Genomic DNA, 24705 nt, shown 5'->3' on the forward strand with positions numbered 1-24705 from the left:
TAGTTGACGTCACAGCATGTTTTGTGCATTTTGTGACGTCGGAAAAAAGACTACTCTGGTTGCTGATTAGTATATATCTAACCTAATTTCCATTCAATGTGTAAAAGATATCGGCTTCTGTGTCAGAATTCAACACTTTTTAGCCAAAATATAAAATGAATGGTTTTATCACTGAAATAGTGTCCTGAATATATCAACAATTACACGGTTTTACTACATCTTATTGTGAGCAACACGCGCACCTGCCTAGCATCAATTTAGCTTAAATGAAAATTTCACAACACCTGAATATTCATTGAGTATTCATTTAGGAAAAAGACTTTTCTTCTCATGATTATGAAATCAATTCCCTTCATAAGTATGCAATGAAAGTTACAAAGAGATCGCTTTTTCAGTAAAGAAGTATTAGAAAATGGACGTAATGCTTGTCGAAATTAAGACTTGACCTGATGTATATATTTTTAACAATTTCCGTATAAATATTGTTTGAGTTAGACATTCTGCCAACAGATATATTTTAATCGCATTTGAATTGACTTTATTATCGAAAAACAATGATAATGAATCATGAAACGTTTTGACAAAGTCGCACCTGGTCAATTAATATTCATAATAGTTTTGTCTATAAAAACGACACAAACCAATACAATGAACAAGACAATTCCTTTAAACAGTAGTATGTGTGCCCCTACATTTGATAAAATGTACAAATCATTTTCATTAATATTATCCGTTTTACTTCTAAGTTGGAATTAAATCGCTGTTTATTAACCTGTTCATATGTAACTGCAATATTTGTCCCAACGTATTGAATATTGCACATCACGTGAACTAAAGCACATGTTGCAGTAATGGCTACGTGTGATCTTCCAACACTTGTGTAGAGGCTTAAAATGTGGTATAATACACTTACTGAGTCAATTTCCCATGTAGATATTATTCAAACAATCAAAAGCTTTCAAAGAATAAAAACGGATACCTTATATCCACACATGATATGGTGTTGAACATGGATATATGTAGATACTGAAATCAGTTTCATGAAAAAATATCTGAACGATGCGCAAAATATACATCACAATACTATTAAGTGCAATCGGAATGGTATGGGCATTGTGTTTACTCTTGTTCAACCGACCTTCACCTCAAAAATTGCCTAATATGTGCAACAATGTTGACGTATGACATCACTACCGATGACCGATTTCTTTCAAAATGGCGGCTTCGCTGAGAAGGGTACACGGGATTTTGCGACGACTTTTTGCTTGATTCAGGGATCTTTTGTATATAAATGTGAGATGTAAGTAATCAGAATTATTCTGACTATTTGTGTATTGTGATGTGTTCTTATCGTTTACATTGTAAATGACGGAACAAGCCAGAAATGTCGATAAGTACCGTTGTCGTTCTGCGTGATTTTGCGTCAGTCATGGCGTCACGCTGCACTGAAAGTTTGACAGTTTCTTATGAATTACCAAATTATTTCATTGTATCTATTTTCAATTTGCTATTTTTTGCCACGATACTCTTCCCCTGAATATATTAAGCGTATTGAGCCATTGTAAGCAATGATTAGAGGGCTGGATGTTGGGAAATTTCCGAAAATGCTACGCAGTGTAAAATTGGAATTTTTCTTTGTTTACATTTCAGTCAAGCGCTGTCTTTCGAGCACAGCGTTCGTTTTCATACTAAATATATTTCGTTTCGTTTTGTCTAGACAGTTGGTATTGGTGACAAAGACCATTTGTAATTTGATTCTAAGATATATGGGGAATTCAATGATGCATTTGTCGCAGCTAACTATGAAGTATACATGATGTAATGGGCTTCTCAATACCGGCCTTCTCGAAACGTGATTTTGTAAACACTATCCAATATGGCGGAAAGCGCACTTCGGCGTTCGTGTAAGTGTTTTTTCGAAAACATCCCAACCGATTCTGGGTACATCGATGACGTTTCAGAATTATCATTCCTGGTTACATGAAAACTTGATATCGGTGATCATTAATATGCTATTTTTGAAATTCATTACTCCCAGTAATTATCCGATTTTCACATTTCAAAACATACTGCAAATAACGCTGTTAATCTCGATTTTGTACAGTTTGAAAAATGGCGACATTTACAATGAAGCCTATTTTGAAAGGCGATTTTCAGCACTTTAGCTTGGTCTGAGATGATAGTGGATGGTATCAATAAACTGGGAATTTTCCGCAGAATTCAAAACTGTGTAGTATTTATATATGCGTGGTATATTTAGAATTTTATTGGACTTCCAAGTGAGGTATGTAGAGGAAGGACATATATGTCCCTGTGGCATCCAGGGGGTTAATGCACGCGCGTGGCTGTTGATCACTGTATTGTCAGGTCCAGCCTTGATTTTTGGCCGAATCCATGTAGTTAGAATATGTTTGTGCGCGCACAAACAAGCAAAATGCCATTACCTTCTCTTAGTACCCGTGGCACGCTTGGATACTCAGTGTAGACAAAGGCAGTGGCACTGTAGCGTTTTTCTTAAAATCGTTTAACTGTAATTGTGACAACATATTCCACCTTTTTCATAACTCTGTAAGTTGTTGTCTCGATAAATCCAAAAAACAATATGTGGCGTCATCGAAATGAAGCAAGTCTACACGAAACCTAAACCAGATTGTTAAACCGAAATTGTTTTTCACCGCTAGGTGGCGTGCGCTCAACGGGATTTCCCCGTTTGACAAGTTCGGTTGCACAATCAACGTAGGAAGAAGACACTACGTCAGCTGAGGTAGAGGAAGAAAAGCCAACACACTTCACTGACTTGATGATGTAAATATTCATCTTGAATTTACTTATTTATGTCATAAAATAGGCGATCAAGCTTTAGTTTAATGCGATCAGTGGGAGAACACCAGTGAAAGACAACGACCACATGTTCAATTTAGAATTTGATCGCTCGTGTATTGTTACACAACCCACTAAAGTAAAAGGGATAATAAAAATGCCTACAATCACGTGTCATGGATATTGTTTAGGAGTAGCTATTTTCGTTTTATCTGGCAAAGTAAATGAGAATAAAAGGCATATGTCTTAAGATTTAGAAATCATACATATTCATATTGTTTCATAACATGGCACCTACTAGTCAATGTTGAAAGTATACAGCTTTCAATGGTAAGTATTGAGCGGTGATAACATTTCATGTCGCTAAGCGTTTTATGGCCTTCATTTGTACTGCATAATTTTTTTTTTTCAAAAAATAGGAAAAATTGAAATCAATATCACAAAAAACTGGTTAAGACTACAGAATACCAGATACTAGAGCTGTAATGATACAGAAAATTCACGGTACAATACATATCACGATATCTTGGACTAATATGACATGATTCGATGAGCATCACGATATGCTATCCTTAGTTATTTTCTTTAGATACATATATTTTGATATCAAGTAACAGTGTAAATTTTGACATAACTGTCAATTTCTGGTGACAACAATTTTGAGGTGAATCATATGTATCACGACACGAAAAAAAAGTATGGATATATTTATCGTCCAATAAAATATCACGATTATCGATACTGCGATATATAGTCACACTTCTACAGATACCTTCCTACCTTCTGCTTCTGTGAAAGCAAGCAGTTTACTTTTGGTTAGGGTAAGGTTAATGTTTAGGTTTAGGCTTAGCAGTAGGGTTAAGGTGACGTGGCACTAAACAATTTGGCTGGTAGGTATACAGTATTCTGTAGGTATACCAAAATATGTAAATACAGGAATGAGTTGAATATTGTTAGCCTACATATATGATTATCTATGTTAATTATATTTTGTGTTTTTGCAGGTATCTGTTTTAGAGGTGTATAGAAGCTACCTGGCAGAAGAGAAAGCTTCAAATATGGGAAAATTCTCCTTCAAAGAACGACAACAAAGAGGGGAAGATTTCATTCGGTTTCTCAAAACTGAAAACATAACCATTCATGGCATGCACAAGAAGGAGGTTCGCAACATGTACAACACACGATACAAAAGCTACCTGTCCCAGTTAGCACCAGGAGAGCATATACCAAGCTTCAGCAGTATTTTACAACCATTATATATCACGAAAACTCTCCATGTTCGAGCAGACAAATTCTATAGTGGACCAGCCCCCCACAGCAGTGCCAAGGACCGCAGTATTGAGGATGTTGACAGTGACAGTGATGACAGCATTGTTTCATTAGATGCACGAGGAGGACAGGCACTTCCAAACCCTACTGAAAATATACATCTAAACAATATGAACTCCGCACGTGGGAACTTGAAGTTTCAGAGAAAGTTTGCTGTTGACCAACACAGACATTTCAACAAAGCACCAGTTGCTGAACAAACCGTGTCCAAAAACGTTCCTAAGACAGACAGTTTGCCCGAGTTTGTTGTGAAAAGCGGTCACATATTCCGGTGTACACTGTGCGCTGCCCCATGTACGTCAGAAGCTGAAGTTACCAAACACGTAGACGGTCGCAGGCATAGAGTCGCAGTCCTCATGAATGGTTTGCGAACAAAGAGGTATGTAATGTGTATCGATAATCATAGTGAATGAGTTGGATTACACATCGCTTCCAGCAATATTTCAGCAATATCACGGCAGTGGACACCAGAAATGGGCTTCACATATTTTATCCATGTGGAGAATCGAACCTGTGCCTTCAGCGTAATGACTGCACACTTTAACCACTAAACTATCCCACCACCCAATTGGATGGATAGACAGACATGTATTGCAGGAAATCTGTTATTACATGAAAATTTCAAATTCATTTTTCCTTATACAAATTTCTTTCTAGAGATAAGTATGTTGAGTTCATAAATTTGGACCTCATTGTTTTTATCAAGGTTTGTTGTTATAGTCTGTGTGCAGTAAAAACTTACTAATAAATTTCACTTTGAACAAAAAAGTGAAATTAAGAATGTTACAAGTGGGTAAGCTCAATAGGTGGAACAGTGAAACAAATTCATGAGCAGCATGTGAGGAGCGCAAGTTAGACCAACCCTCCTTGCTGTCTGTGTTTTATTTAATGTCCATACCCTCATAATACAAACCAATAATAGCGATTTGAAACTGTGACCATGATTTAAATGTTGATTTTGCAAGGTAAAATTATAAGGATTTGCTATCTTAATTTCTCTTTATTTGATTAAGTTTTTATTTAAAATGAAATTCATCGGTGCATTTTCACTGCAAACAGGCTATATTTGAGTTACCTTGAACATGTTGACACTGATATCTCACTATGATAAACAAAAGAAGAGAATATTGGTAGAAGAACTTTGATACATATATATCATTCATACTGAAATGCTTTTTAATACTGTGTGCTTCAAGGACATAAAATAATGCCTTTGTTTTCCAACAGACTTTTCTCTTTGTTTTGTTCTTTCGTTAACTGAGATTATTGGTAATAGTGAAAAGTGAGACATTTAGTTTACTTTTACACTACTTTTAGAAATATTCTAGCAGTATCTGGCAAGGGATACCATAAATGGGCTTCACACACTGTCCCCATGTGTGGAAATGAACCCAGGTATTTGGTGTGGACACTGAACGCTTTAACCATGTAGCTACCCCACTACCATTATAGTGAATAAGTATGCCTTGAGTGTCATCTTTGACATCTTTTGGGAAATGTTACAAAGTAAATCGTATGTCAGACATGGTTGTCTGATGTCCATACTTGATTACATGGCATTCCAAAAAAGACATTGCAAACTTGTACAACCTATCCCAGACAGAACTTGAAGAATTGTTAATTTCCATGTTGATATATAGAAACCTGTTATAAGTAATATAAGTATGATCAGTCATGGATGAATTATTTCTTACAACTGAGTATCTGACAATTTACCAGTTCAATCTCTACCAAATCTGTTTTGCGTTGGGTTTTTCAGAGATGACCTCATCAAAGATAAGTTCGGGATCCAGTTGTCAGCATCAGTGTCAGGGGAGGGGGAGACATTTGTGATACCGCTGATGGAGGGTGTATCAGAGGCAGTGACACTGACCATACGTAACACGAACCCCAGAGACAGTGTGACGCTGCTCAGCTGTGAGCTGCTGAAACGGATTCGTGTGTTCCAACTGGATGATGCCAAGAAAGTCACTGAATCACAAGGTCATGCGACAATCCCTCCTGGTAAGTGGAGTAGCTCAGTATTCTTAATGCTGCTTAAGGATGTTTCTTGTGACTTGGGATGTTCATCACTTAGGACAGTATATCAGTTATGTCTCATTGCACATCAGCTACTACCAGGCATCACGCCAAAGCAAAATTCATAATGACAGTGGTCGTAGATGTTTATCTTCAGCTTCATAGCAGACCAACAACAATTAATATCTGAGAGCAAAAGATCCTGACACATCTAAGAAAGAAAACTTCAAATTTGATTAAGCACCCAAAGTCACAGGGCTTCTTATGTCCTAATTTAAAAAAAAATTCAAATGAAATCAAATTTTGTTATGCAGTATGCATCATTGATATACATTTTTATATTAAGAATTTTCATTTTATATTTTCATTTTGTCTATAGTTATTTTTTGGTCTATTGCGTACTAAGAATACTGCTGAAAATTCTTGACTGCTGATTATTCTTGACAAAAACACTAACACAAACTTTGTACTGTACCTTTCCTATCAACAAATAGGCTCTTACCCAAACCTGGAAAAAAACAAAGACATCTGTTAAAATTATCTTTAACTTATTGGTTGAACAAATTTGTCATTGGATCTTTCCCCCACCCCAAGCTAAAGAGATGTTATTTGTGATAATTCTCAATAATGTAGAATTAATGAAAAGACACGGTCATCAATATCCCCACATTACCTCCAGTTTCAGTCGAAGTCAAACTTGTTGCCATGGAAACGCCCAAAATATTTTATTCAGAATTCCAAAACTATCAGAAGGCATCAGTACACCACTAGACTAGTCTATGTGTCAAGTTTGGTGAAGAAATATTGATCGGTTTTAGAGTTCTGCTCCAGAAAAGATAAATGTGCATGGACAGACGGATGGGGTGTATTTTAATACCCCCCACAAAACGTGTTGCAGGGGATAAAAATATCACTTTACACTACACCTCTGCTATAGATATAGATCCCACTCAATTGCAAACACTGTAATTTTAGTGTAAATGTATTGAGCAGCTAACTTTGACAGTCACATTTTCGGGTTTACAGGGGAATCATATCACATCAAAATCAAGGTCCAAGCCCGTAATGTCGGGAGTTTCCACTCGCCCCTGGCACTGCTGTTCTGCCTGAACCATGACAGTAATGCAATGTTCCACATCGTGCGGTATCTCCATGCCAAGTGTCGGAATGATGTGATCGAGCAGATGAAGCCAACTCCTGGAACAAAGATGGACAAGAGACAGAAGGCAAGGAAATACACTCGGGTTTCCAAAGTTGTGGACGGCCTCCCACTCCCCAGGTAATGTACCAGTCTCAGATGTAGTGAGTTTTAGGTTTACACTGCCTTTAGCACTATCCCAATATCACGGCAGGAGATACCAGAAATAGGCTTCACACATTGTACCCATGTGGGGAATCGAACCCGGGTCTTGAGCATGACAAGACTATCCAGTTGCCCAGTCTTAGATCTATTACTTTGTTGTAGTATTGAGTAATATTGAAAGTAATATTGATTATTACAGGGTTGCCATGTGTAACTGTATATTGGTATATTGTGTATACCTGTCAGCAATGGAGTCTGGACCAGACAATCCAGTGATTGATATCGTGATCAACAAGCTGTCATATCTGGGTACAATGACATCCAATAGAGCAAGTCAGCAGCTAACATATTGTATTCAAATTTCAAATCAGTGTTTAACCACTTGGTTGGTGGATTGTCCAGCTGAAGTAAAGCAAATGATATGCAAAACCAAATTCGAAAACTCATAAACGAAAACGAAATTTTAACACACAGAGGATGAACCCATTACTGAACACCTGTTTTGGCTTTTCTGGTGTGAAGGGGCGGTGGGGTAGCCTAGTGGTTAAAGCGTTCGCTCGTCACGCCGAAGACCCGAGTTCGATTCCCCACGTGGGTACAATGTGTAAGGCCCATTTTCTGGTGTCCCCCCACCGTGATATAGCTGGAATATTGCTAAAAGCGGCGTAAAACCAAACTCCCTCCCTCCCCCCTTCTGGTGTGAAATATCCGGAGTGGGTAGATTAGCAAGACACTTAATCTCTGGAAACGTCATTATTCAAAACACTGCTATCGGAATAAATGTTTCCTTTTTACATTTCCATATTGTGACATATCCATGAATCAGTGTTACAAAAGCTTTGGGCTGAAGTCCTCTCATCCACAGTTGAAAACTACTATTCTATGTATTGGTGTTTTATCCAGGGTGGGAAATGACCGTCTGGAGGTGAAGATCCAGCTTGGCTTGTACCGGATTCCTGACAGTCTGAGGAGAATCATCAACAATGGCCTCACTGACAAACAGGGCCTGAAAACATTCGAAGTGATCGAGATGACCGCTCTCAAGTATGTACACAGATCACCCTCACTCTGTGATAAGTTGACAGTTGCTTCACCATGCTCACCCAATTAGTCGTCACTCATATTGATGACGATGCAGGATATGATTTTAGTAAATGATGGCCAAATTTCTTTCATCTGATTGGTTGAATTGTCGAATCATTGAATTGCATGACTGGACACAATATTGTGTTAGCATCATACAGGGCTAATGTAACAATTGACAGGCACCATTTGGCTGAACTTAGAATGGGAAACCCCAAATTTAATCCTTATCCTGTGCCTGTTATTTGGAATATAAAGAACTTTTTGAGAAAGGACTAACGCTGTGCTATGATACTGGATCTTGTTGCCCTTAGGTCGATGCTGGAGCAGCCGATGATGATGTCGGAGTACGCCCGACGGTTGACCACGCTGATGTATTTTGAAGAGATTCAGATGGAAGTTGACATCCGACAGTATGACATCCCAGACGCAGCCATGACCAGATATTCTAAAAACCCACGTCTGCTATTGCTCAAGGTAATATACTTGTAAAAACCCTCGTCTGCTATTGCTCAAGGTAATATATCTGTAAAAACCATAGCCTACTGCAGTTCATGGTGATATACCTGTAAACACCCTCGCCTACTATTACTCAAGGTAACATACCTATAAAAACCCTCCTCTGCTATTGTTCAAGGTAATATATCTACAAAAAACATACAAAAGGTTGTTTTCTCTGTTACTATACAAGTAAGCAGAAGATATGCCGGTTTTATAATGGAGAGCATTCTCAAAGATTTGTTTCTATTTGTATAGGGAGAACATCTGATTGGTGTTGTGTATACATGTGTGCGTTTGTGGTCATTCTCCGACACACTTGTTTTGTGGCCAGGTGCCAGGTTTAGCAGAGAACCGTCCATCTGTCCTGAAGGGAGACTGTCTGTACGTGCGTATACTTGACAGTGAGGGGGTGGCTGGGGACCATGAGTACCAGGGGTACGTCCATGAAGTGTTGCAGAACGAGGTGGCGCTGGGATTCAATGATAGGTATGTATATCACAGATAGCAACGGATAACATAGATAGGTACAGCCTAGATCATGTTGGAAGGCCCTTGTAAAAATCTCCAAATAATCATCGTCAGCGTAGACAGATAACCACAACATATGTACCAATTAACAATTAGTAACGATTGATATCAATTGTCAGGTCTAATGTATTAGAGACACAATCATGTGTTAGAGTGAGTGTATTCATCGCAATATACCAAACCATGACATGAGGATGAGTAATTCAAGTAAACCCCAGACAAACTGGTCAATTAAAACACTAATTAGCTGAATGTACCCTCAGACTGTTCACAAAACTGTATATAATGGAGGGTTACTTTGCCTTGCAGTCTGATGAAGTTCTTTGTTCCGAACATGAAGTTCAGCGTGAGGTTTGTGTTCAACCGTCTGCCCTTGCGTCTGCAGCACCGAGCCTGTGAGCTGGCAGAGGAACTCAGTCTGGACAACCTGCTGTTCCCCATGCCCAACATCATTGGCAGTTTGGGGTTGATGCGCCCCCTGGACAAAGAGTTCAAGTAAGTGCATCACAAACACAGGTTCACGATATAAACATGATGCTGTGGTTAGAATATGTCTGTAGTAACCCATGCTTGTTGACTTGTCAGGCTGTCTGACTTGGCTGACAAATGTCATCGTTCTCAAAGTGTGTTGACTGATCACAGGATTGTCTGGTCCAGACTTGATTATACAGTTATACAGTTATGTGGCTGGAATATTATACAATTAACACTGGTGATGAGTTCCATACCTGTTTTTCATGGAAAGCAGTATTGACCAAGGATAAATCAATAGATTTACCTTTTTGGGCTAAGATATTCCTTGAGAACATGTATCACTGTCTTTTCTTGTCTCTTTTTGTGTCAGCATTTTCCAAACTGATGTTTTTTCAGTTACTGAAAGTTCAGCAGAATAAGTTTGTTTACAATTTGTCATCGAAGCGTTAATGAATGAAGCCTAGCGGGAATAGCCTCAAGCAAAGCAATCTCATTGGTTGAATTATAGGGAATTATAGGTATCTCAAAATCTACTTTTAGTAACTCGAGTCAGTTTGAGTTTTGGTCGGACCTGTCTTGGAGCCATTGTGCTTTTCTGTCGACAGTCATATGACTGCCTCTAGACCAATCAGGTAGCAGGAAAAAATAAGCTTACATAATAATGCTCAGCATCCCTAATGCTGATTATTTTTCTAAGGTGATTGAGATGTTTTTTAGTTTTTAGGCCAATCATTGACAGATTCAGTATCTGCTAATACTGACTCCACTAAACATGCTAGGAGTATTGTTCGTTCCATCTCAAGGTTTCCAAGGAAGAGGTAATGTCATCAGTGTGACTAGTATTTACATCTGCACTTGATGCACCGTGTAACATTTGAAAGCTGTCTATTTAGGAGATGAACGTCATGTATTGGCCAATTTCAGAATGTTACTGAGTATTTGAAGCATGGTAATTCATTTGAAACCTCTGGTGTAAACACAAAAGTAAACCAGTAGGCCTACGTGAATTTTACTGTCATTTACATCGAGTACAGGTACAACAGTGAAGTGTCGTCAGCTGGCTTATCTGGAACTGCCCATTTGTGACATCATTCCGACTTTACAATAAGATCTGAATGATGACAAAGCAAGAAAACAATTGTGTGCAATATTTCTACGTGTCAATACGCAGCATATAGTCTTATAAATTATAGGGCTATGGAATACCATTCGATCATGTTTTTCAACCAGTTAGATTCAAGAACACTGTGACTTCTGGTTTACAATGTGTGATATCTACAGAATCATTCAGAAGAATGATCAGGTAACTCCTTCATGTTTCACAAAAAAAAGAGATGGTTTCTGACAATGAGAAAAGTGTTAACAATTGAACATGCCTCAAAGTGCAGTGAGTTGACACAAACAACTTAACTGGGGTTTTTTCTCTTCTTTGAGAAGAATTTCAGAAATGTCACAGCCAGGAGGAAAGAAATGAAGGTTTTTACCTCTTGACAAATCCCATAAGTATGAGGATATAGCAGCTGAGGCAAGAAATATGGTGAGGGCATACTTTCACAGGTTCCTTGAACAAAAAAGGGATACAATTTTGCATAGAGGATATCTGCGCCTCAGATGACTGTACTACTTGTGACTACCTTTGGTTCAACACAAACATAAACATACCTACTTGGTTCGCTATTTCAGCCATGCATATTGACAAATTGTTGACTTGTCTAAACTGCTGATGCCATGGTTACCCAGGTTCTTTGCACACCACCCATCCCTCAACAAGCAGCAGCAGACCGCGGTGAGGCACATCGTGGCAGGATCATCCCGACCTGCGCCATACCTGGTGTTCGGACCCCCGGGAACAGGCAAGACTTTCACCATTGTGGAGGCCATGAAACAGGCAAGTCATCATGGTGCTTTCCCTGTGTATGTGCAAAACAAGCTGATCAGTTGTCCTTTAAACATGGCAGACGATTGGTCTAACTGTAATGGGCTTAATGCTGGTATCTGCTCACGAAATGCATGTTACAGATTAAGAATGAAAAATACTGAGGTCATGTTTCACAATGTATTTGATTTGAACAAAATCATATTGAGTCACATTGAGTTAAGAAGAGAGACAGTGATGCCGTGTCTTAGGGAAGGTGTTCGGCTTTGGCCACCTGCATGAAGTGTGGGTCCAGTTCATTTTCTTTCATTTAAGGCTTTATATGTCATGTACTTGGACAGTAGAGCCTACTGCAATGTCAAAAGGCATGCTGGAGATGATAGACACTATTGTATTGTGTATAAAATGTCATTGCTCCCATCAGTCGTCTCTAATAGATGTGGTGTTCCGTGACAGATATGGAAACACATCACATCGTCACACATCTTGGCGTGTGCCCCTTCCAACAGCGCCGCGGACCTCATTACCGAGCGTCTCCTGGAACACGTGTCTAAGTCGGAAATACTCCGAGTTAATGCAACCAACCGTGCCTGGATCACGATCCCCGAGAAAATCAGAGTGAGTTGAAGAATGTTGTTAGGCTAATAAGTTGCAGTGGGCATGTGACGTCCAAACTCACTGTACCGAAAGTAATGTGCATTACCAGCATCTCAACATGGCGGCAGGGAGATCACTTGGTGATTACTGCCCTTGAATCCAGTCTTCCACGTGTATACAATCCAAATTATTTAACACGCTGATAAACCTTGATGGTACAAATACATTGAATACACTGACTATGCTTTTTCGTTAAAGAATAAGCATTTACACAATCATGCGAGGATGTCAAAAACAACCAACATCCACATGCTATTGTTATCCCCACAGGATGTGTGTAACTATGACCGCCAGACAGGACACTACTACTACCCCAAGAAGGAGGACTTCATGTCCTACAGGATCATTGTGTCCACACTGGTCACTGCGGGAAGGTCAGTAGCCTCGACTAGCATCGAGGGTCATATGAAAGTCATGGAATATACATTCCCAGGCCTGGAAAAGATATTTGTTATGACATCATGGGAAACTTATGGAAATATATTATTTCATTTCACTTTTTATGATAATAAATATATGTGACGGGCAAAGAAGTACTTTGACCAAAATTGAAGTGAAGTTTAAAATAGTGATGTTTTTAAAGTGAATTTTTTAATGCAAAAAATGTTGGAAAATCATGATGCTATCCTGGAAAAAGCAGTGGCTGTATGCATCTGTTGGGTGTAAATTCTAGTATAGGCGTGAATAAAATGCGTGCTCGGGTGTAGCATTAAACCAGGATGTATATCTTAGACATCGCGAAAGTTACGCTTTATATTTATGCCTCCTGTCCATCAGGCGTATCCTGTAATGGTGGCAATCGTACATGGATATAGTAGAGAACAATTCTACAGAAACTGTATGTTTAGAGAAAGTTCAAACCCTTTAGAAGTATACAGTGGCCTTGATCTGCACAGAAAATTTATATTCATGAGAATTGAGGTTTTCAAGATTGTAGATACAATCCGAGGTAATATTCAATATGGCTCCTACCGGATTTCTACCATATATTATTTCTCCATCAGTAAAGTTGGGTTTTCTTTGGCTTTCCATGAGTATGGCTGAAACAGATGTGCTGCAATGTTGTTCTACATCTTTTCCCAATGGTTTAAAAATGTTCCAAAATCTGAAAATAGCACACTGAGCCTTTGATGAAAATATATGAAGTGGGCCATAGATACACCAAGAGCTAACTGATGTTATGCATGGCATGTAGGAGCAGGGGTGGTCCTAGGCCCGATGAATGTGTTATGTGTGAGCTTAGCTACACCCAACATGAGCAAGCTTCCAGAGAAGTTTACATGATGCAGAGATGTATAGAATAGACGCAGAAAATTACACATGCTGTGTATGCACACAGCAATTTTTACGTGACAAGAAATATGCATTTCCTGTAATTGAAGTAATCTTTAAACCTTAGAGTACAGACTGCTACCTCAGTTTATGGGATCCATGTATTTCATCTTGTTGGCCAAGGCAAAAACTCCACATTAACCATAGGTTATACATTACTGAAATTCAATCTCAGATCCCAGATCAGGGTCATTGATAATCTGAATGCTTTATTTTACTTTAGAAAGAATCAGCCATACATGCGATTAATTCACTTGTTTTCTGTTCATTCTCCAGTCTTTCTTAAAAATAGTATTTCTGTGAATAAGTTGAGATGAAATTCATGTCCACATCATACACTCATCTTGTCCTTTCCCACCAGACTGTCGTCTGCTAATTTCCCAGCGGAACACTTCACTCACGTGTTCATCGATGAGGCTGGTTATGCCGTGGAGCCGGAGTGTGTCATCGCTATTGCTGGGATCCTGGACTGCAACCCCCTTGTCAGGAATGGAGGTCAGCTAGTCCTGGCAGGGGATCCCAAACAGCTCGGACCAATTCTCAGGTCGCCGTTTGCTATGCAGTACGGTCTAGGTGAGGGCAGTTCCCAACAACATGAAGGTAGTCTGCATGCAGTCCTTCTGTTTCTTATAATTGTTTCAGGGGAAAAAGTTATCCTGACTAATGGCTCAATTTCATATCTGTACTACCTGAACATTATTTTATCATTTAGTAACACAGTTCATAATGAGACCATTTTATTGGATAGGAAAACATACCAGTCAACATTTGACAAGGATATGATGTACTTTCCTCAGACATGTCGTTGCTGGAACGTTACATGACGCAGCACCCGATCTATGCTCGACGGGAGGATGCCAGGACACCAGAAGAAGCATATGATGAACGGGTCCTGACAAAGCTGCTCAACAACTACAGGTCTCACAAAGCTATACTTCAGATGCCCAATGAAATGTTCTACGACAGCGAGCTGCAAGTGCATGCTCCTGCTATCAGGGACCTGATGTGTGAATGGGAGGGGCTGCCGATACGCAACTACCCAGTCATATTCCATGCCGTAATGGGAGAGGACATGAGAGAAGAACGCAGTCCATCGTTCTTCAACCCAGAGGAAGCTGTGACAGTCATCAACTACGTCAAACAGATCCTCGGCACCAGGATCATGGGAAAACAGATCAAGGTGGATGAGATAGGGATTATCTCCCCTTACAGGAAGCAGGTAGGAAGAGTGATTTGTTTGGGGTTACTCTTTTTGTGGTTCGTTGTTGATAATGGTGAATTACAGTATACAATGTCCTAAATGGTCATTATGTCAGTGTGGATATGATGTATATATAAAAAAGAAACTTACCTTGAAGATTGAAAATGGAATACATAGTCACCATTTTCAATGTAAATAAGAGGTTTCTTTCTCAGGAAATAAGTGACAAGCTATTCTCACTCACTTACTCTCTCTCTCTCTCACACAGACACACACAGAGAGACACACACACACACACTTTATCAATAGTGTGCATCCCATCCACCCACCCCACCGTCAAAAAGCTGCATCCACCCCTACTACTCAGCTTTTGCTGCTATGTTGCCATTACTCCTTATACTTCAAACTCACAACTAGAATTTGAGAGTTTTGCAAGCCATGGATTCCGTAGTTAGACAATCATCCCTATATTGGGATGAGCAGTTTGCATTACAGTCCGTTTGATTCCATTTGAAACCAATGAATTGCTCACTAACACAAAATCTAATAATTGCAACAAAACCAAAGTTTGCACAGCCACATGAAAAAGGTTGTTAAACAAACGATCATCATTTTCTTGTCACCTTTCGCTATTTTGTACAAGGGGGGCCTCTTGCTGGTAGAACAGCCAGGTGGGCACGGTGCATGTGTGAAATTGACACGTGTGATTTGCTCGGCAAACCAGACATTCATGATTGCAGTGCCTGAAACAATGAGATTATCACATGACGCAAAGTCAATTATTTGCAAAGTATTTACCTTTTTCAAAAACGAAGATGAAAGGGATAGGCCTCAATATGCTTTGGCTAAGTATCGTTTATGAACTGCACATGCTGTTGAGATGACAGAAGGGAAGTTAAAAACTATCTTGAAAAACTGTACCGATTCAACCTGCATGGACACAACTGAGGGGACCGTCTCAAAACCCACACGATGTGAGAAAGTCGATTCATTTCAACAACAGGTGGTTAGAAACACCATTAAGTCTCTATATAAACAAACTACCTTTGTCTCTCTGCGTATTCTGAAAAAGCATATGGAGACAAATCATTCTTTGGTCTTTTCAAAATATCAGTTATGGAAGTTGCTTCACAAATTTGGTTTCTGTTACAAAAAAGTAGGCTCAGAGAATAGACGTGCACTGTGTGAGAGGTCTGATATTGTTTTACTAAGAAACCAGTACTTACACACAATTCGAAAAAAAAAATAGAGAGGGTTATGAGCCTGTATATTTGGATGAAACATGGGTAAATGCTTCCCATACAACAGGGACACAATGGTTCGCTAGCTCCTTTTCAGAGTCCTGTGCCAGAAAATTACCACTTGGCAAGGGAGAAAGGGGCAAAATTACCACTTGCTCCATGCTGGTTGCAAGAGTCAGGGATTCCTACCTGGCTGCTCCCTAGTCTTCAAAGCAAAATCCAAAAACAACCGAGACTATCATACTGAAATGAATGGGACGGTTCTGTATGACATCATAAAGTAAAATAAAACCACACCTGTCTTTAAGGTTGATGAGTACCTTACAGAACATGGTCATTCAGTTTTGCGATTGCCATCCTATAATTGCGATTTAAACATAAATAGAACTCATTTGGGATATCATGAAATCGGATGTTTGCAGGCAAAATGTAACATTCAAACTTCAGGATGTACAGACAATTTTTCAACAGTCAGTAGACACCATAACGCAAAAGTGCATTGAGAAAGTTGAGAGTGAAATAGAAAGACATTACAGAGTGGACTGGACCATGCCACCATCAAGGCAGTCGTCATCAGGGTAGACTCTGATGACAGCGACACTGATTCGGACAACAGCGTCTTCTGAAAGTGACTCCCATTGAACATCTCAAGTGGTAACCAGATAACGGCTTTTGAGATGACCCCATCTTCACAACACATGCTTGTTGATTACCTGGCTGTTCTACCAGCAAGTGCCCCCCCCTTGTACAAAGTAGCGAAAGGTGACAAGAAAATGATGACTGCTTGTTAAACAACTTTTTTATTCGGGTGTCCCAAATTATGAGACACATCATCAGAGTTAGTCTGTCGATTTCATGTGGCTGTGCAAAAATTTGTTTTTGTTGCAATTATTAGATTTTGTGTTAGTGAGCAATTCATTGGTCTTAAAAGGAATCAAACAGACTGTAGGTTATAGATATATCCTTGTACCAGTAAATTTTGCATACATCAGGGACAGGTAAACTAAAACATATCAAAACAAACATGAATTCTTTAACACTTGACTTTTTTGCTGTCATATATTAACCCCCAAATATATAAAATCTGACTTACCATTTTAGTCAGAAACACTGATTCAAATGTAAGCCATTAAGCAAGGTTGTGGTGAAATAACATAAGAACTATATTGAGGTCAAATCAGTCGCTTGCATCTGTTCATTTCATCATTACCTGAACCATTTTGTGGATGTTACACTGTTGTCAAACATTAGATTGATTCTAAACTAGGAATTCAGTGGCTATTCTGAATTTGGATTTAACATGTGAAACTGATACATGTCGTGTGAAATTTTGAGATGCTTTGTATCAACTATAACAGTGAGAAAAATTTGCAAAAACCTGTTGAATCTGTGTTAGATTCTACAGATTCTCATGATGTCACATCTCTGTTGTCAGAGTTGAATCTGAACCAGAAATTCACAGGCCATTTTCAACATTCATATGTGACATGAATCTCCATTCATATACGACTTGAATCTGTTGGCTCAGGGCGTAGGTCGAACTGCTTCTCACGAGTTGTCCCCCTTTACTGTTGCATCAGGTCCAGAAGATAAGACAGCTGCTCCAGAAGAACCGCATCGACACACAGAAGCTGAAGGTGGGGTCGGTGGAGGAGTTCCAGGGAGCCGAGCGGCTCATCATCATTGTCTCCACCGTACGCAGCAACCCCAAATACCTGTCACAAGATGTCAAGTTCAACCTCGGTTTCCTCAAAAACCCCAAGGTAGGACCACATCTCCGTGTCCAGCTGTAAACTATGAGGTTATAGCTGACCAAGGTGAATTTTGTGGCCATTGTCCCGTTAAGGTGGCATAATGAAGAATATTAGGTTGGTAAACATGTTCGCTACCTTTTCATCTTGTGTATACACAAGACAATAATGTGCTGTTATTTATTAATTCCTCTTTGTGTTTCTCAAATGTCGACGTTAACTAGAAGTAGAGGTAGAGCACGCACTGTGTATTATGTAGTTACTTGGCATGCACAATGACTACAGGTTTTCACTGCTTTTGTCTCACAAGAAATAATTCTCTGTTGAGTGGTGAAATTAAAAAGAATTTTTGTGTTTCTTCCAGAGATTCAATGTGACTGTGACAAGACCAAAGGCTCTGCTGATAGTGATTGGAAACCCTCACACCCTCCTTATGGACGAACACTGGGGCAGGTGGGTACAACCTGTGAGGGGGTGGGCAGGGGTCACTTTGTGTTCTACATGTTGACCCCTGCAGCTTATATAGTAGACTAGTCGACATAACCATCAGCATAACAGTAACCCAGTGTAAAGGCGTCCTTATATTACTAGTGTTGGCTGCCAGTCATTAGCGATCTAGGCTCCAGTTATTGAGCTCTATAATTATGAAAATCATAACTGAAACCCTGAAGCTTGAAATTTTACACATTTTCCCCAAAATAATTAACAAAACTGTTTCCAGACAGTCAGCATGACTTGTTATATATGTCTATAGTCCCACAACCTCTATGCATGAGGTATATTTCCAAGGATGCATATAGTTTGAAATCAGCAGCCTGTAGGTTTGGAATGTTGGTAATTTAATGGAAGACAAGGTTTGAGGATGGACTGGTGAAGACTTAAATCACCCCATGCTTGAACTGGAGATGTATTTTCAATTCAGTGTGATCCTGGGGTAGAAAATACCTTTAAAATTGCTACTGTACTCTGGTAAAGTGGTACATCCAAAATCCCTTGCCCTGATAAACTTTTCACCATACTTGCCGATTTTCTTTGTGAGACCTGTAGACAAGCAACATTATTAACATTGAAAAGTCATCTGGACAACGATACAGTGTCACATACAAATACGACTGCCCGACAGAAAAATCCCCAGTGGACTGGGACATCAGGCAGTGTGATATTTCTACCACTATGATCATTTTTTATTGTTGACTGATGTTGATGACATAATTAGGACAAGTGAGTTAACCAAGCCCAGCTACCCTCTCCTGTGTTGAATGAAACACCATGACATAGGGATTACCACCATCTGACGGTCTATGTTTCAGTGTTGTGACGTTACATCAGTTTTACCATAATGTACGTGTTTGACGTGTCTTCGAAGTACTATGCACATAGAGGCCTTTCAGCAACAACCTCCATCTTGGTTTCCAGGTTCATTCGGAACTGCAAGGAGTGTGGAGCTGTTGCCGGAGAGGACTTTTCCACAGAAACAGAACAAGAATTAGATGATGTCATGCAAAGACTTGCTGCTGTCAACTTGGATAGCATAAGTAAGATTGTCTACCATGGTAACACTTTGTTAAAGACTTCCCTGTTAAGCAAAGAAGGTCATTAGGTACCAAATATTTTTGTAGCATATTTTTACAGCATAAGTAACACTTTATGATTTAAGATTTTCATTGTAAGCAAAGAATGAATATGTACCAAATATTTTTGTTCCTTAATGACAGTACTATTTAAAGTAGCAGACAAGGGTAAATTTGTGTTAATTTTTTTCCAGTAATTATATTTGTCTGTTTCAGATTCCAACCCAGACTTAGAAATGGAAGGGGGACTGGTTGTCAACTTTGAACAGCCTTGGAGGAAAGATATCTGATGAAAGCAGACCAGCCAATCACAGTGCAAGCTTGTCCATTCCAGCCGATCAGATTGCAGCATCAACATTTATCATGGAGTCACATGCAGACCTGTTTACTCCATAAAGAGTGAAGGTGCACTAAGAAATGTCCGTAATTCCAGCTACTTGTCATTTGTCAAGTTTGTACAATGAATGAACAAATAATTCTCTGACCTCATTTAACAAGCAACTTTTAATAGCTGAGCTTATCTGACACTGAATGATCAAGGTCATCATTATTTTATTTGGCTGTTCCAAAGATTGGCTTTATGTTTATTACCCCTAATGCAACAAGTTTATTGCCGTCATGCACACTTGGTTAAAAAAGTTTCTGATTGAGTGGAAAAAAGGACAACACATGCCAATTTGAAGTTTTGTTTGATAAAGTATTGCATATATTTGTGTACTTCATTCCAAAGGAGAAATAGTATTATGTCATTGAGAACATGATTTATATGCTGGACTAAACTCAATTAATTTTTCTCTGTATTTATCATCCATTTTCTCCGTTCAAAAGTCAAACTACTTAGAAACTGACCGCGTAAACAGGTCTGTATTGTTCACAAATGCCAGGATATGACTGGAAGATTCTCACAACACATTCCTTTACTTTGGCAGCTACAAGATGGTTGAATGTAGATTGGTTTTCTTAACACTTAGTCACACTGCCATTGTTAGACACAGGACTTGGGATCAGTGACATTTGCTGTGATGAGCAATAGGGACCTATAGTTACACTGAATAAACAGATCTCTAATGATTGGCCACATGACATTACCTCCCTTTGGAATAAATACTGGTAAATCTTAAGGCATGATAAGTAATTATTTGATTAATGGAGATGGAAGGCATTTTATTTGAAATTCTTTTCCAACAATATTTTATACTTTTTTGTACATCAAATTCAAGGGATGTGATTCACACAAGGAACGATTTTCAGTTTTACTACGGTATGGTTTTTATGTCAAGGAAAGAATGAAGGCTACTCAGTAATTAACTTATGTCTGCAGGTACTTGGGAACAACATAGTCATGTGAGGTTTGGTGTATGGTATGGTAAAGGGGCAGTCACGAATATCAATCAATTAATTCAGATATTATGACCAAATATATGCGTTCATGACTGACATAATGTTGAATATAAGGAGGATATAACACAACCCAAAATTTCAGCCAGACCACATGGCTGGTTAGATGTAAACCTTGCCTGCCCTGACCAAAACTCACCTGCCCTCAGATAATATAGGTTTGACAAGTGACATAGTTTATAATCCAATTGGAATTCATCATTTATTTTTACGAGTGAATCAATAATGACTTATTCCCCTGAACCATGATGAATATTTTAATATACAAGTCTAAATTTAACCCAACCCTCAGGCAGGTGAATTTGAGAATCTGGCAATCTGTGTTGAAAATAACTGTTCCGGGCAGTCGGGCAGGCAGGTATTTTGAATGCTGATATAATCTGGGCTGGCAAGCTAGACCCACAACCCTCAGATAACAGAGAGTGTTTGTTTATACTTGTCTGTGTGAGAAATATGCTGTCATTGCTGTCCTTCAACAAACAGTAATTGATAAAGCGTGGCCTTGGTGGAATTGTTACAGTTCAGTTTAGTGAAAGGAGGTCTTCATGGTGTGTCTGAGGTTGTTACCATATTTAAAGAGGGATGTGGACCTTCACAGATCAGAGACATTGTTGATATCATACTGTAATTATATCATCAGTGAATGAATGTGATATCTATTGTACTTTTACAATGGAGGATTTTAACCTATGATTTTAGCTTTCATTTACAATTCATTGAACCTTTAACTGCTTTTCCATTTAATGGCTTTGCTGTAATATTTTTATCAGTACTGTTGATATATCTGGTGTGATATAAATGCTGACACCCAATTGCTTGCTTTCCCTGTAGTGATTGTTGAGTGAAAGTCATACATACGTTGATCTTATCTTCATGTTAAATGCTTCAATTTCATTGGCCAACGACACTTTCACAAGTACACATTTATTTCAACGACTTTCACTTCTGCAACTTTCACTTCACTTTAAAATTATTTTATACACTGAATGTTTAGCACACTCAGCTTAAACAAAAGTAACCATTTTTATAACAGTTTTAAGCTTGTCAGAATATGTTGCACTGATCTTAAAAATCCAGTCAGAAAGCACATGCTAGTTTGTTAATATGTCATATAGTCGGTAGGAATCTGCCAAATCAAATACAATGATATTTTGTACATTTAACTTGGCACTGGTATTACGCGCAAGCTAAGAAAACAACTTGTAACGTCTAGTCCTAACTGTAATAAGAACACAGACATGTAAACACCATGTTGTGTAAGAATGCATTGATGCGTGAAGCGACAGTTTATTCTGAACCATGATCAGAGTAGTTCTGTGACGTAATAATTAATATTCACATGAAATGAATTAGAAGTATAGTATTGAATTCACTGTGTCAAACTGACATAATTGACTTGAAATGTGAAGCAGTTTGATTCATTATGATTAAGATTTTATAAGATCAAATAAATAGCAGCATTGAAAATTATATAAATCAAGGGATTATAATATCTTATCTGTTTTAGAGAGTCTCCAGTAAATACTGAATCATTTTTTGACACTGACTCTTCCTTGTATCGTGATGGGTTCATATACATGACAGAAAGCAGAAAAAGCTTATTATTTTTGGCTTGTGTTATGCACCCTGGTCAACAAGCAGTCCACACCAACCCTTCAACTGTAGGTGATCTTTGTAAAGCATACATATGTTTCAGGAAAAATATAAATATTCATGTAAAATATTAGCACAACTGATGTGTATGTAGACTTCTTGTACAAAATAAGGTTTGAATTAATATTACATAAAATGTCATGTTTGTAATTAGAATCCCACGATATGGGCAAGAATTTATTGAAATATTCTTAGAAGTCACAAGGATAGGGATGATTCCAGTACAGAAACACATTCACATGGTGTGGAGAATATTATGGTGTCCATGTTTGGTCTGCCAGAGTTATTTCCCTTGCATTAGCACATCAGCAATTCAGTTTTGTTAAGGTTCATGTGTTGCTTGCAAGACTTTGTTTTTGTTTTGTTTTTTTAATGGTAGAACAGCTGTGAGTAAGGGTGTAGTGAGTTGGGAGTGATGCATCCATATGTAGAGTTCATTCCATGATGTGTTCTCTCTTTGAGTGCAGGATGAATATCATACAAGTAACACATCAAGAAAAATTATACTCTTCACAAACTTCATACCATCACCATATTTTACATCTGTTAGTTGATGTGTATTGCAAGTTGTTTTTGTTTGATGGAATACAACATTAAAATGTTTAATCTTTTAAATGTCTTGGTTTGGTTTCTGATGAGGATTTTCTTTGCATGGCAGTTTCCCCTAACTGTAGACACATGGCAGTTTCCCCTAACTGTAGACACATGGCAGTTTCCCCTAACTGTAGACACATGGCAGTTTCCCCTAACTGTAGACACATGGCAGTCTGACAAGAAATTAAGGGATTTGATAAATCTTTAGACTTGGACCTTGATTTTTGAAGTTGTCATAGTGCTGTGATAGTCTTAAGTGGCATACCTTAACAGTAACCTTTGACTATCTTAGCAATAAGACAGTTTTGAAAATGTAGGCCCTGAACTGATAATGTCTATCTACCCCAGTATGATGGCGCTGACTCAAAGTGGGGAAGCCACAGGAGAATTAACCCCATGCAACCTATGTATGTATGTGAGTGAGTGATAGGGTGAGTGAGTGAGTGAGTAAGTGAGTGAGTAAGTGAGTGAATTTGGTTTTACCTTGCCTTAAGCAGTATCAAGGCAGGGAAATCCAGAAATGGCCTTTACACACTGTGTCCATTCTGGAAATCGAACCCAGGTCTTGTGCCCGAGAAGCAAATACTTTAAATAATATGTTACTCAACCAGCCTCGACGGGATAACTGGGTGGTCAAGTATGATGGATCCCATATTTTAGGATGTGGGATAATGCTCAGAATATCAATCGCGAGTCTGACCGATCCAGATTATGAACAACCCTCATCAGTCCTGTAACTAGATATATGATGGCCACAGTAAACCATGACAACCTGTGCTCTGCACAGTGGAGCTCTAATACCAGTCAACAGTATTCCACTTCCATCTCAGCTGCCTGAACATTTTGAATCAGATATTGAATACACTATCAAGCCACAGGACCACCAAATCCTCATTGATCGACTTCAAAAAGAAACTCAAGATGTTCAAAACAGTTATTCTGGGAACAACATTTGGGACTGATTTCACTTAAATCCCAAATGAGATAATATTCTTAGACTGAGGGATCAGGATCGTGTTTCACAATGCTATCCTTTCGCTTGTCTGTGATAAAGTATTGGGGTTAAGACAGTCGTAGCTCTACCATAGCTTGGTGAAGCGGCATCCTCCTATGTTACAGTATGTCAGGTACAAATGCTACAAGAACAGTTAAGAGACCTTAGGCTTAGGAGAGTTTTGTGAAATGGGGCCACTCAGGAGCAAGTTTTAGAAAGCCCAAGATCTCGTAACCACAGGGGCTTGCTTTGCTAAAGATAATACGTCCTGGGTCCAACAAGCGTACACTCATATCCATATAGGTATAAAGAAGGATCTTTATCTGTATATCCATATACAAGAAGATCCTTCTTTATATGGATATCAGTGCACGCTTGTC

At 38.8% G+C, this 24705-nt stretch overlaps 1 protein-coding gene across 1 annotated transcript; it reads left to right on the forward strand.

The window, feature by feature from the left end:
• Positions 1–2709: 2709 nt before the first annotated feature.
• On the forward strand, positions 2710–23352 carry LOC137296031 (putative helicase MOV-10). Its single transcript, XM_067827672.1, has 17 exons — positions 2710–2805; positions 3825–4528; positions 5909–6153; positions 7195–7447; positions 8375–8515; positions 8869–9031; positions 9387–9541; positions 9893–10078; positions 11798–11945; positions 12390–12551; positions 12861–12964; positions 14284–14495; positions 14720–15141; positions 17945–18127; positions 18480–18568; positions 19532–19650; positions 19903–23352. Exons 2-17 carry the CDS (start codon positions 3879–3881, stop codon positions 19974–19976), a joined length of 3306 nt encoding a protein of 1101 aa, XP_067683773.1. The 5' UTR covers positions 2710–2805; positions 3825–3878; the 3' UTR covers positions 19977–23352.
• The last annotated feature ends 1353 nt before the right edge of the window (positions 23353–24705 follow it).

Source organism: Haliotis asinina, chromosome 9 (genome assembly GCF_037392515.1).
Source record: "Haliotis asinina isolate JCU_RB_2024 chromosome 9, JCU_Hal_asi_v2, whole genome shotgun sequence".
Taxonomy (NCBI): Eukaryota; Metazoa; Mollusca; class Gastropoda; order Lepetellida; family Haliotidae; genus Haliotis; species Haliotis asinina.